Here is a 13,958-nt window from a genome sequence, read left to right on the forward strand (position 1 = left end):
TTTTCTTTCTAACACTAATAAAGGGGGTGGTGTTGTACTAATCTACTGTGCATATTATCGTATTATATGTTTGGTAAAATACACTACTAGTTATTTAACCACACAGTAGTATGCCTAAACATTTTTAAAAATGACATATCTATATGGCTTTTATTGTTGGTATATTTTCTCATGCAGGTACTTGTAGTAATTTAATTTCAGAGGCAAAAGCAAGGAAGGAATCCCTTGCCTCTGAAGGCAGTGCTTGTATTAGCAACTACAGTGAAGGTGTTAAAAACAATTCCCCACCAATAACCTTGATTTGTTAAGGTAACCACCGCTGGTTAAAGCTGTTGCTCGAATGCAATGGTTTATTCATTTGGAATGGGTGGCACGGTGTCTTGTTTGAGCTTCTCCCATACCAGGTTATTTAACCAGGGAATCGGTTTGAGAGCAAAGGAAAAAAATCAAAAACATGCTTTTCAGTTTCATAACCCGAAGTTCCACTCGTCTGAGGGATCCTGGAAATCAGTGAAACTTCCCCAGGTAAATTCTTATTGAAGAATTTCTGAACTAAAGCCAGTGCAACATGAAAGCTCAGTGTAAGAAACATGGGGTTTTCTTTACCTTTCGCAGCGTCGACCAGCATAGCTGGCTGGGCAGTTGTCACAGGTTGGCTGGCCATCTGTATCCAAAAAGCAGGTCAAAGAGAACCTGCCAAATTGAAGATAGTCAGAAGAAGGTTTTGTAGGGTTTGACATTCGTCATTCATTTAATCGTCTCTGAGCAACACATCTTGCCTCGGTTGCACCAGAAGCATTCTCTCTGATCCCCTTTTCTTGTGCTGAAGATATTTTGGTTATTTGCCTGTTTGCTAATCTTAAACATAAGGTTGCAGTTGATTTCACATCCATAATCATGTTCTGTTATGTAGTTCTGACCAGTGGGTTAAGTGCAATCATACCATGTGACCTACATCACACAAACCAAGAAACACCTCTGAATTTGAAAAGCCTACCTAAAAGAATATCTTCTGCACAACAAAACAGGGGCCAGCGATACCCTTACAGAATAGCCTAACTAGAATAGCTAAACCATCTTTAGCTGGAATACATTTATTTTACATCAAGAGATTTATATTTTTAACACCCAACACCTTAATGGTGCTGCCATTATAAAAGGGTTTACAATATGACTCATATACTTTACATTTATATTGGTCCAACAAAACAACCAGCAAATACCTGCTGGACCTCCGAGAGATTTAGCAAATTATCAATTTTTATTGCATTTTTTTATTCAAATGGACAAATTCATTTTATTGAGGGAACACAAAGCAACCCTTTGAGGAACAGTGACTTGAAACCTGGTTCTAGGAGACCTAGTTTGAGGCAACTTTGCTGTATCAAATCCCAAGTCTCCCCTGGTGTGCCATGAAGTGGCCTGAAACGAAGTTCCAAGCCACAAAAGTGGCTTCATGTTCCCTTAGCTTTAGAGTCATTCCACAGTATTTGTTCTTCCTCAAAACAGTGTTATTGTTCAAATAAACATTATCACCAAAAGTCTTCTCAGGCTGCAAGACTTTTCAACCTTTTTATTTTAAAAACTATACCAGTGCACCAGGCAGACGTAATAGACAAGACACTGTGATTGAGCTTTTGCTCAATTAAAGTGTAAGAAAAAAACTAACAGTAGCAATAAATGGCAAGATGAATTATTATTTATGACACACTCACTGTGTTGAGGGGGAGGTCCCAGGACATGGACAAGGCCTGCAGGCCTCTGGGGATCCATCTTTGGGGTCGCCATAGAAACCAGGTTTGCAGATCTCACAGTGAGGCCCAGCTGTGTTGTGTTGACATTGCTGACAAACCACATTAAAAGCAGGGGCAACAAGGTTATTTCTCTTGTTTATTCACTGGACATTGTTAATGTCGGCCTTCTGCTGGTTTGACAGATACACAGTATATTTGGTGTCTGACCAACCTTGTTCTGAAAGTGCTTGACAAATCTCCCTACCCCTGTATTTGGTGTTAGAGTAAGCTTACAGTTGTTTTAAATTACAGATCTTCAGCATGTTGCCACTAGGGCTGGAATACCTATTTGAAACTATATTCAATGTACATTTTCTGAGACTTAAGACTTGCATTTAATAGGCACAAATATAGATACAATACTGTTATTTAAGATATGGGGGCAATTTACAAAGCTTTTTACTATTAATTACTATAATAAAACACATTTTAAAGTTATAAAACTAGAAACAAACACACATGGAAATAAACGTAAGGACTTTTAGGGACAGCTATGTAGCTTTTTGTAGCTAACATTTTTTCAGCCCTAATCTTTTTTTTTTTATATAAAAAAAAACATTTATATAAAACTATTAAATACCACAAGACAACACCCATTCTTGTCCACATGTGATTTAAAGCCATCAATACAATGCCACCTACCTGGCACTCTCCAGTCTCCAAGTCACACTCGCTGGAATGTCCGTTACAGTTACACCTCTCGCAAGTACCCAGATAGAGACCACTTCCTGTGCGCACGTACCCAACGTCACAGTCCTTCAAGAGGGAAGAGTTATACCATTACACCCTTCAGCTGCCATAGTTTCCAAGCAATTGCTTTTGGCTCCTTGAACAGCAAACAGTCGCAGTACTGGATATGGCAAACACCAGTCCTCTGTAGTTTCAAACCCAAAGGCTTTGGTGCCAGTAGCACAACCATGAGAGTTGGGAGTCAACAAGTCTCTACCTGGCAGGAGGGTCCACGGTAGCCAGGCGGGCAGGCACAATCCTCCACCTCTGCTGCTCTCTCCTGCCCAGTGGGGTAGGGCACGGCAATGTCCATATGGATATTTGAGATACTGCAATGCAAAGAGAGGGGGGTCAGTGTAAAATAATTAACAAATAGACAAAAACAAAACATCACCAGCGGCGCAAAGGAAGGTGATTGGCAAAGTAAAATAGATATGAGAATACGCCATGAATGTTAAATGGGGTACTGTAGTTATTCCAGCAATAAGCATTGCAAAATAACCAACAAGCCCCTAAACACAGCAAGTTAGCTGTTTACGGCCATCCTCATGAGTGAAATAACCACAGCACTCCATCTACGTTGGTAGTATTCTGTTTATGTAACAGGTACAGTGTATAGAAAATAATGAATTTAAAACGGGTAATAACTTTCCTTATATTAAACCTGTGGCGTAATTCAGAAAAACTGTAATTTGCATGATCAGTCTGTTGTTGGATGTGAATTAATGTAGTTAGATCTGGTTAAATACAAAAAAGTTATTCAACTATAGATCTTTTAATAACTATAAATGAAATTGCTATCATTTAGCTTTGGGGAGGCTAAAACAAATGTTGCCACAAAACAGTTTTTATTGGATGACCTCAGTAATCAAAGTGTGACTGAGAATCATAGAAGACCGTTTGTCTCTTATATTGTGAGAATGTTGTTATGAGATCCTCAGAGTTTGAGATCCCACTTACACAGACAAAAGTGTTTGTTTTAAGAGAAGATAGGAGTGAGCACTATGTTTTAGATGTAGAACAGTAAGTGGCATTAGAAACATAAAAATGCAAAAAACAAAGGAATGTGAACCAGGAACGGAGAGTAAAGTTATTGATCGAAGACCGAAATATCATTGCCAGCGATCGGTTTTCGAGAAGTACTTATTTGAACAACTGTTAAAATGAAAGAAATGCTGTTATGAAATGTGTATATTTGAAATGTCTAATGCTGTAATTAAGTAATTGTTGAAATGATTGTTGCGTAATTAAATGGTATTTACTGTTCTGTTGAATTGTTCTGACTGTGGTTTCATTGACAAATCAACAGTTTCCTGTGGATTTGAAAATCAACAATATATTTACCCTGCACTCCCCTTTTCTTCAAAGCCACACAGACACTTTTAGTTAGAAGTTTTGTAAAGTGAATCAATCAACAGATCAAAGGGTGACGTCACAGAAATGTTTGAAATATTGAAAATGAGATAAGTCCACTTTTACAACATACAGAACCCCCCTTCATTGCTTACCTGGATTCGGTCATTCGGTCAGCATACGTGGCCCTGATCATGAAGAGGCTGGTGTCTGCCAGAGCCATTAGGAGATGCTCACGGGTACTGGGCTGGCCGTCGGCACGTCGCCACGCAGACTGAACAGAAGGAGGCAGTATTAAAATGAAGGCCCTTAGATGAGACAATGTCCCAGAATCTTTTTTCGAGAAATATTCAGATATTAATTTGTTTTATTTGCGAGCAACGCCTTACGCCCGGCCTTCAGACAGATATTTGCCCTGACTGGATTTGTACAACAATAACTCCAAGATGAAACTATCAGGAGGAGATATTTCATTTTCGAACTAGCCACAAAGCTTTGGCACAAACATTTCGATCACAGTGCTGCAAAGCTGCACTCGGTGTACACACGCCAGGTAGGTAAACAGTAATAAAAGTTCTGATGTCTGTGCCCAGTATGAAACGGCAGTGTGTCTTTATGCAGAGTCAAAGTACATCTTATTGGATTGTGTTATTTTGAAAGCACCACGCATCCTATACATAACAGGAATTTAGTTATATTTTCTTTTTTACGTTATATCCGTGTGGATTGTTATTCAGTTATTCAGGGTGTTGTTTGTGAAGTACGTTTCGCTCAAAGCATTCGCGTTACATGGCCTGTTATTATTATTATTATTATTATTATTATTATTATTATTATTATTATTATTTAGCCGATACCTTTATCCAAAGCGACTTACAAGTGTTTGAGAAGTGCAAGTTATAAATAAATACAACAAATAAACAGAGAAAATACCCGTTTACAGATGTTTACACACTAGTTTCTTTTGAAACGTTTATTTTATTATATATTTTTTTATTTTTTGTAGTTGTGCTATATGCGCTAATTTTAAAAATAAAGCCTTTTATCTTTAAGCCCGCAGGCGCCCGGACAGACTACAGGGGTCGCTGGTGCGCGGTGAGCCAAGGACACCCTGGCCAACAAAAACACCTCAATGTTTACAAAATCAGGGAGAGAAAGACTTAAAGCCAAACGTCTGTCACTGAGTGTTCCTTTAGTATTTCCTAAATTGAGTGCTTTATATGGATGAAAAAATCAAGACCACAATTGATATTACTTACAGTAAAATTGAATTTTTAAGACACCTGAACAATATGAAAACGTAACATTCACACTGAAAAACTAAAATAAATGAACGGTTACTAGGTAATCTCTACGGAAGGTCCGATTAACGCTGTCGATTTCACACACCGATTTCCCATCACGTACATCTAGCCTCAGGTTACGAGGAGATAAAGACTGCTTCCCTGTGCAACGAGCAAACCCCTCTGTAACTGACCTCTCTGAAGGGCACAGTGATGGTGGTTGGGACCCTGGGAATGGGGGTGATGTCAGAGAAGTGTTCCAGGAAGATGCCGTTTCCTTGCAGGGTGACGTCAGGCTTGCCCTGGACTGTGGGGGAGCCAGGCCTGGGGTTATACAGCACAGTGTACTGGAGCTCCCCTCCATAAGAAGTAACCTAGAGATGGGAAAACAAAGATTGAGGTCAATTAGAATAGTGTCTTTAATAACATCATACAGTGTACCCTCTTTATAAGGCAACCTTAGATTTAGATTAACTGAATCAATCAACATTTCTGCATGTTTTTCATTACAACCTTCAGTCTATTGCTTTGGACCTGCGCTGCCTTAGTGCTATATTACATTAACATTGTTACTTGTCTTGAAATTTAAAGATGACTTGGGATAGTTTGAAATAATAACACTATTGTACAATTTCAAAGTTACATTTTATTAATTTACTTTTTTATTTATACCAAAACTTTAATAATACCGACTCCGATTTAAATCAAGTTGGAAAATTGTTGGGTACTTAAATTAAAAAAAAAAAAAAAAGTTACCATGTTCCCTGCTACCTACTTTAATTGAAACTGAGTTTGTGTATGCTTCTTGGTTTTGAACAATTAAATTAAAAGAGATCAAATCCACTTTGACATTTTTTCAGTGTGTTTCTCCACGCAGAATGCCACGAAGTAAATTGTACAACCAAACAACCACCCACGCAGGCCAGTGGTGATTCAATCTGCCTTACTGAGGCAGTCTGAAAATAGACCTGTGGTGATTCAATCTACCTTACTGAGGCAGTCTGAAATGGACCAGTGGTGATTCAATCTGCCTTACTGAGGCAGTCTGAAATGGACCACTGGTGATTCACTCTGCCTTACTGGGCAGTCTGAAATGGACCAGTGGTGATTCACTCTTCCTTACTGGGCAGTCTGAAATGGACCAGTGGTGAGTCACTCTGCCTTACTGAGGCAGTCTGAAATGGACCAGTGGTGAGTCACTCTGCCTTACTGAGGCAGTCTGAAATGGACCAGTGGTGATTCACTCAGCCTTACTGAGGCAGTCTGAAATGGACCAGATTAAATCTGCTTTACTGAGGCAGTCTGAAATGGACCAGTGGTGATTCAATCTGCCTTACTGGAGGCAGTCTGAAATGGACCAGCGTTTGCTGGTAATCCATTGTGGTTTTGAAAGACACAGACTAACTAGGCAGACATTCTTAATTCTTGCCTATACAGGTTTGTCAGAGTGGGTTACCTTGTCTCCTCTGAAGCGTTCTGGGAGGACCCAGTAGTACACATCAGTGGGGTGTTCTGAGAAGGATCTGAAAGTCAGCTCTGAAGAGCTTTGGAGAATGATGCCTTCGCTGATGGTCCTGGTGTTAGCCGAGTTGGACAGGGTGAACTCCTGCCCGTTGTCAGCGGCACGCACCTTGGGAACACAACGACTATCTTAGTAACTATATTCAAATGTAAATGAAACATAGGTACATATACACACACAGGCAGCAACATCTGTATATTCCCTGATTCCAACACACTGAATAAACTTGTGCTGCAGAATGTACAAGCCAATTCTGGATAAGTGCTTCTCCAGATATATGCAGTACCCTAAAATGTGTGACGTATGTAACCTCAAATGTTTTAATTCCCAAATCCAGTTGGAGATATCAGGATTTAGGAAACAAACCACTTTAAGTTATATAATGAGCAGTCCATCATCGACGAGGAATTTAAAATCAGTTTCCCTTTTTGTGCCAAGAATCTTTGGATTATTCATTTGCAAATATTTCAAAAATACAAAGCTATAGCTGAAACTACTGCATCCTGCAAGTCATGTGATTTGGATGCACAGAGGCCCAAGTTTGGACTTCAACATGTGAAAGTGATTAGATACCAGAAAGAAGCAGCAACAGCTTTGCATCTATAAAAGTTGTTATTTGAAATATCTGCTTATTCCACAGTGAAGTATAAAACACAACCAAAGAAGCTAAAGCTAATGAGATCAAGTGCCAATACTGCTAGTGCTAATAAGAGGTGCATCTGAAAAGCTTGCTTAGTACTGCTTGGATCACATGCCTGCCCTGGATCCCCCCCACACCCTGACAAACCTGCTCTCTGTTCCAGGAGGAACTGGCACACTGCTTGGTGACTCCCATACAGAAACACTGGAGGCATCCGTCAGGGTTATCCTGCTTCAGATGGAAGAAGCCAGTCTTGCATTCGTCACACAGGGTACCGACAACATTGGGCTGGTAATGAGGAACAGAGATGCTGTAACTAGGCCTGGCGTGAAGTCTTTCACTACGTCGCTGCTAAACTTGCACATGCATTAAAATAAAAAAACATTTTTGATAGACCTTTTCTTAGTAATTAAATTATAATTAGGTATGCAAAAACATATACCGGTATTGTATTTGTTTCATACAGTTATAAAAATGAACGCATTGAGACTTGTTCACCACATACGACTAAAAATATATTTTTTGGTCAGTAAAAAGTGTAAAAATATTTGATATTTTAAGCATGTTTTTGATTTTTGTGTACACATTTATTCTGTGATGTGCTTTTTGGCTTGGTAATGTACACACACACACACACACACACACTACAGATCGGTAAACATGACTACTGTAGTCGCATACACCATTTAGATGTTTGTTTTTCTTCTTTGTTTTTAACATTGAGAATTGACAGACAGCATCAATATACTGCAGGGTAGTTATGAGACGGACACAATCTATCATTGTACAGTCAAGTGGATAATATGTAAGATATAAAGTAACAACTAAATCACAGATAGCTTACTCCTTTGTACTTCCAACTGCTCCCCTACTAACAATCAGTGCTACTACAACCGTTTACAAGAACAATCTGCTTGATAACACATACCTTACAGAGACAGTGTCTGCTTGTTGGTGACACAGTACCCCTGTTATCACACTTGGAAACTTAAAAAAAAAAAAAAAAAAAAAAAAACACAACAAATGATTAAAAACTACAATGTTAAGAGTGCCACAAACTGATCACATTTTGGATACCAACCATAAAATGAAAAAACAGTACCTGTAGTCTGTTACCATGGTTAACCAGGGTAAATTGATAGTATTTTTGTGATCCAATTTTGGAAATACAGTAGTCGTGTTTCACTAGTAATTGGTCAACAAGCTAAATCGACTAGTCACAAAGTTTAGATAATTAGCTGAAACGTGTGTCTACTTGAATCTAGTACGTTTAACCTCAGAACATATGACTGAGTATTTGAAGGAATAGATCATTTAGAAATACTCACTGCTATTTGAAGTAACAGATCATTTAGAAATACTCACTGCTATTTGAAGGAATACATTTGCCTCCTGGTTGCAGTGGGTTGCCATCATAACCAGCAGCACACCTATTGGAGAAAAATGGGTAAGTTTTCCATTTTCTCCAGAGTAGTCGTCCCTCCCCGCATGTCAAGCAATATTTAATAGTTCCAGTAAAACATACTGTACGTCTATCTGCAAACAAAATGAGAAGTATAAAATACCTTGAAATGCCCATGGTAGGCAATGTCAACTAAAGCCACACCTAGTCTAATTGAACAGTTATCTAGAAAAGCAATCCAATAATTAACACTTTGATAACATAGCAATTCACATCCTAATTCTACGCGCAAGCATGACGACATTGTTCCTTTTCATTAAAAGATGGAAACACACACACACGTGCCCATCTAGGGGCACTGCTCTCTAATCATACTCCCCAATAAAAGTGAAAAGCAAGTGTCCACAGTGATTTCAGACCTGCTTTTTCATGGTGTACAGAACTCACTTTTCACAGCGACGCCCAGTGTAGCCTGGGTAACAGGCATCGCAAGTTGCTAGTCCATCAGTATCCAGGAAACAAGTTGCAGAAAACCTTCAAAATGAAAAGCAGATTAAAGCACGTTTCTTCATTGCGAATACAAATTCAACAAAGAAAGTCAAATGAAAGTTTCAGCTTTCCCACTGAAAGTCACAATGAACTACTGTCTATTCCAGAGGAGAGAAACCTGAGCTAACCTAGGGGGCAAAATGTGCAGCCCACAAAAACCTGTGAGCGCTGCAATATTAGGAGATGAATTCTTGGAATTTAATAATACATGTGCTATATATTGTTTACAGTTTTTTTTTTTTAATCCTATGTAGAGACCAAATGGGTTTGGTGTGTCCTGTTCTATACAGTGTTTTCTCAGTGGAAAGAGGGTTTGACTTCTGTTCTACACAGTGTTTTCTCAATGGAAAGAGGGTTTGCCTGTTCTATACAGTGTTTTCTCAATGGAAAGAGGGTTTGCCTGTTCTATACAGTGTTTTCTCAATGGAAAGAGGGTTTGCCTGTTCTATACAGTGTTTTCTCAATGGAAAGAGGGTTTGCCTGTACTCACCGGCGTGTTGTTTCAGTGTACGGACAGGGGCAGGGCTTGCAGTCGTCCGGATGGCCTCTCGTAGGGTCTCCAAAGAAGCCTGGCCGACACTTATCACACTGAGGGCCCTCTGTGTTATGCTGGCAGCTCTGAAAGAAAGAAAACACATTTAGCATCAAGACGGCCAGCCGAGTCGTATCGGTGGTTAGACAAATGATAAGTGTATAGGCTTCTCCTGTATTAGAATCCGATTTACTGAGAATTCAAAATAAATCAATAAGTGACCAGTTAAACAGTGCGAATGGTTGCCGTGCATACAATTTCTGAATTTCAGTGACTTAGTAAAAAAAAAAAAGGTTTTGACGTCAACTCTTTCTTGTTATTTTTTTATAGAGGGTAAAACCTACCATAACATGTTCCTAATAGAACATTACATAACATTATATTTGTTTGGATTTGACTTTCTGCACTTAAACATCCTAAAATCTGTTAATTGCGATTGGTTGTTTACTCCCTGCACTGGCATTGTCATTGGTTGTTTATTCCCTGCACTTGCACAGTGATTGGCTTAGATGTTGTGCCAGTCTTACCAGGCAGCGTCCACCAACTGGGTCACAGGTGCTGGCGTGTCCGTTACAGTTGCAGCCTGAGCAGGAGCCCAGGAAAGCACCGCCTGAAACACGCTCAAAATCTGCAGCACAGCTCTCACAAGACAGGCCCGTGTAACCAGGGGGGCATCTGAAAAGAGACAGAAAGAAAGACCATGAGCATGACTAGGTATACAAAATTAACATTGCAGTTGAAGGAATATCTGGCAATTCCCTCAGACTTGGAAATACCCATACATTGTCTAGGAACTGCATCATTTCATTATATTGTAGGTAAATAATAAGCTACTACCAGATTTGTGAGGGTGTTTACAGTGAAATGTTGCAATAAAACATTATCTATTCAAAAACACAGAAGAATTTTAATTTAATTTTTGTTGCTAGTTTTGTCGAAGCGTTACTTTGTCAAATCTGACTTTCACAAAAAATGCTAATTTCACTTTAACAGGCTTTTACTCTGGAAGCAAGTTATGGTACCAAATAAGATGTAGTCAGCTTCAATGTCCATTATCCGCTTCTGAAAAAAGCTGAATTAGCCGTGAGTAACTGTAATTCTGCCCCCTCTGCAACAGTGGCAACAGAGTTCTTTATTGCAAAATCTCTCAAATAATTTCCAGAAGGGACAGAAATTACAGCTGCACAAACCACCTAACTTCATAAATGTCTTTAGAAAAGCAGAAAAAAGACATTAGATAGTAAGTCTGGTACTAAGCAGACACAACAGAGCATGACAATGACCATGTATAATAGGATATTAAACATGCAAGACACTAAACATCAGTATCATGTAGACGGCTTTATTGATTTTACATAGCCGTTCCAAGTAAACAAATGGACTTTAACCAGTAGCACCAGAGCAATACTCATTACCTGCACTCCTCCACAGACAGGGCCAGGCCCTGGTTGGTGTACTCCACTGTGGTGGTATCCATGACGATGTCGCTCAGGCCCACGCTCACCATCTTGTTGTCATACACAGTGCGGATGTTAATGCCTTCGAGGTTCACCAGCGTCATCATGAGGTCCCCACGGGATACAGGGGCTCCGGATTTGTGCTCCCAGTTTTCCTGAGAAGCACATTTATGTTTATTCCGTGGACATTGAAATCCATTAAAGTGGTTCATTGCAGTTTATGGTTTCCATGGGAATGTCTGTTTTTTTGTGATATTTCACTTACTATAGAAATAAGAAAATACAGTGTGTCATGCTTATTTTTTAACTTCACTGTTCACTCACTATGCATTAAAAGTATACAGTCAAAGTTTCCTCTGTAGAAGCAGAGGCGATGAAATGATGGTCAGTCTTACCTCAGTGAACTGGATCTCCTGCTGGTTCACCACGTTGGGTGGGGTGGGTTTCCTCCTACGGTAGATAAGCTTCTGCCCGTTGCCCACTATCACCACATCCGGCCTGTCCTCTGGTTCCGTCTGCCCCCTGGCCAGTGTGTAACGCACCTTGTATTTCAGAGTCCCACCGTACGAGTCGATCTGTACAACAACACGATACCACAGGGCTTATTTTATAATCAGATGTACTACACAAACCTGCTGTATCCCACACAGTGACTCCTGCTCTGAAGTCAGTTTTCAAGAACACTTTTCACTGGAAAGAATGTGTGAATATTACCAATCCTTTGAACCCAGCAGGCAAGGCCCAGCAATGATTTCCAACATGAACCACGCTGGCATGACTTAGCCGTGCTTTAACAAGGTGAGACACTGTTAAAAAAAATGCTCATTTCTAGTCTTAATGAAAAGTGCTGGGGAGACTAACATTGACACTGGGGACTGAAGTTCTCATTTATCCAGATAACAGACAGTGGCAACGTGAGGGTTAAGTTAAGTCTAAATGCTGATCACATTTCAGCATTAACGAGTGGTGTTTTTTATGCTAAGGCTGTTGGGTACCGGCCCACCGGAACACAGGCGCCAACAACAGACCCAGCAGTCAATTCCAGCACCATAGCAACGGGCCTTGTGGCAGGTAGAACTCTTGGAGCCACACAGACAGCTAGTCTACACTTACCTTGTTTCCCAGGAACTGGTTAGGCAGAGTCCAGAAGGACTCAAGATTAAGGAAACGCCTGGACAGGTCTAACAACTGGAACTCCTCCATCTCTGGGTTGATAAGGATTTGAGAGCTGGTCAGGGGTGGGCTCACAGGCTTAGAGGGCAGAGAAATATTGACCCCTGAAAATACAAAGAAACACACAAGTCAACAATGTTCCAGGTGGGTTCTTACAAAGGTAAATTATGCCCTATAATTAGCCTGAGATAGACTGCTTGCACATGTTTCAGCTGACTGTGTGGACTCTCACAGCTAAAGACACTGTAGACGTGAATATTCGATTGATTGCTGTCTTGATTATTCAGGTCATTTAGATATTTCAGCACAGCACAACCATATCTAAAAGTCTAAGTGAACCGTAGTCAACAATATCACAAAACAACCACGTAATTCCTCACAAAGGTACTGTATGCTCGACTGCCAGGACTGAGATTTACAGCTTGCAAGCCCATGATAATATTATGTTATCAGCTGACAAAGCATGTGCTTTCTGTAAAACAGCATTAATAAAATCACAAAACATCATTTGAGAAGGACGGCTCTTTAATGTTAGCATCACTTCCTAAGCCATACACTGATAGAGCAAGACAATGTCAAGCTAACCACCTGCTGCTGAGAAAGTGCACATCTTCATGATAGAAAGCAGGACATAAAAGAATTAACATGTGATGTAATATTGAAGAAGACTAATGCCAAGAAGCTCTGTGGAGCCACAGGCCGGCCTCACCTTTAAAGTCATCTTCCTCAGTGAAGCGCAGCCGGATTTGGTTTCTATAGCGACGGGCGCTCTGGCAACTCTTGGTGATGCCAAAGCAGAAGCAAGAGACGCAGCGAGAGTTGGACTCGATGCTGAAGTGACCACCGGGACAGGGGCCTGGAAGAGAATGAACCACCAGCAAGGATCGATGAGTACTCTCAGCTTACATTGAAGCTACGTTATTACAGGGGGGGTGGACAATGGACAGCACTTACTGGAAACGGTCCACTCTGCTTTAGACAATAGGGAGCCAAAATCCTAACTAAAGTGAAAACAAATACAAAGTATATGTTGAAATCAGTAATAAAAGTGCAAATACACACATTTTTTTAGGTGAGACAGTGCTTTGGAAAGTTAGAATAAACCAACATACCATCTCTGAAACAGTCAAAGGTTTTATGAACTGCAAATTTTATTAATCAAAATGGGCATTAAAAAAAAAAAAATGTTCTGTAGTCGCCTGACCTAAGCACCACGTCACTGGATCCTCAGCTGATGCACTATCCTTGCACTGTTTCATTACTGCTATGTCATTGTAGAAATAAATAGTTGTAATCCTACTGTAACTTATTGCCTCTTAGTAGTATAATTTGCACTTACTGTAAACTATACTGTATTTAAATATCGATTTTGCCTTGTAACACCTGTAAAAATCACCTTGGATAAATAAATAATTTACTGATGCTTTGGCTTGTTATCGTTTTTTTTTTATTTCTGGGTAGAACACACAGACATCATTAACACCTAAAATTGTGAGCCTTCTAAAAGTCTGGGGGACTTAACGAT

The 13,958-nt window shown here is 39.9% G+C and overlaps 1 protein-coding gene across 9 annotated transcripts in view; it reads right to left on the bottom strand.

Annotated features, from left to right (window-relative positions):
- LOC117963733 (basement membrane-specific heparan sulfate proteoglycan core protein-like) overlaps positions 1-13,958 on the bottom strand; it is a 207,080-nt gene that overhangs the window by 110,168 nt on the left and 82,954 nt on the right. For all 9 annotated transcript variants that reach the window (XM_058993409.1, XM_058993408.1, XM_058993406.1 and 6 more), the window contains exons 13-29: positions 13,143-13,289; positions 12,374-12,537; positions 11,656-11,835; positions 11,219-11,415; positions 10,331-10,478; positions 9,762-9,889; positions 9,170-9,256; positions 8,686-8,750; positions 8,249-8,307; positions 7,468-7,608; positions 6,615-6,788; positions 5,353-5,532; positions 4,031-4,149; positions 2,740-2,851; positions 2,436-2,549; positions 1,716-1,843; positions 607-693 (exon numbers count right to left, since the gene is read on the bottom strand). In XM_058993409.1, coding sequence (XP_058849392.1) covers positions 607-693; positions 1,716-1,843; positions 2,436-2,549; positions 2,740-2,851; positions 4,031-4,149; positions 5,353-5,532; positions 6,615-6,788; positions 7,468-7,608; positions 8,249-8,307; positions 8,686-8,750; positions 9,170-9,256; positions 9,762-9,889; positions 10,331-10,478; positions 11,219-11,415; positions 11,656-11,835; positions 12,374-12,537; positions 13,143-13,289 — 2,230 coding nt within the window. The remainder of the gene's footprint in view (positions 1-606; positions 694-1,715; positions 1,844-2,435; positions 2,550-2,739; positions 2,852-4,030; positions 4,150-5,352; positions 5,533-6,614; positions 6,789-7,467; positions 7,609-8,248; positions 8,308-8,685; positions 8,751-9,169; positions 9,257-9,761; positions 9,890-10,330; positions 10,479-11,218; positions 11,416-11,655; positions 11,836-12,373; positions 12,538-13,142; positions 13,290-13,958) is intronic.

This window comes from Acipenser ruthenus, chromosome 20 (genome assembly GCF_902713425.1).
Source record: "Acipenser ruthenus chromosome 20, fAciRut3.2 maternal haplotype, whole genome shotgun sequence".
Taxonomy (NCBI): Eukaryota; Metazoa; Chordata; class Actinopteri; order Acipenseriformes; family Acipenseridae; genus Acipenser; species Acipenser ruthenus.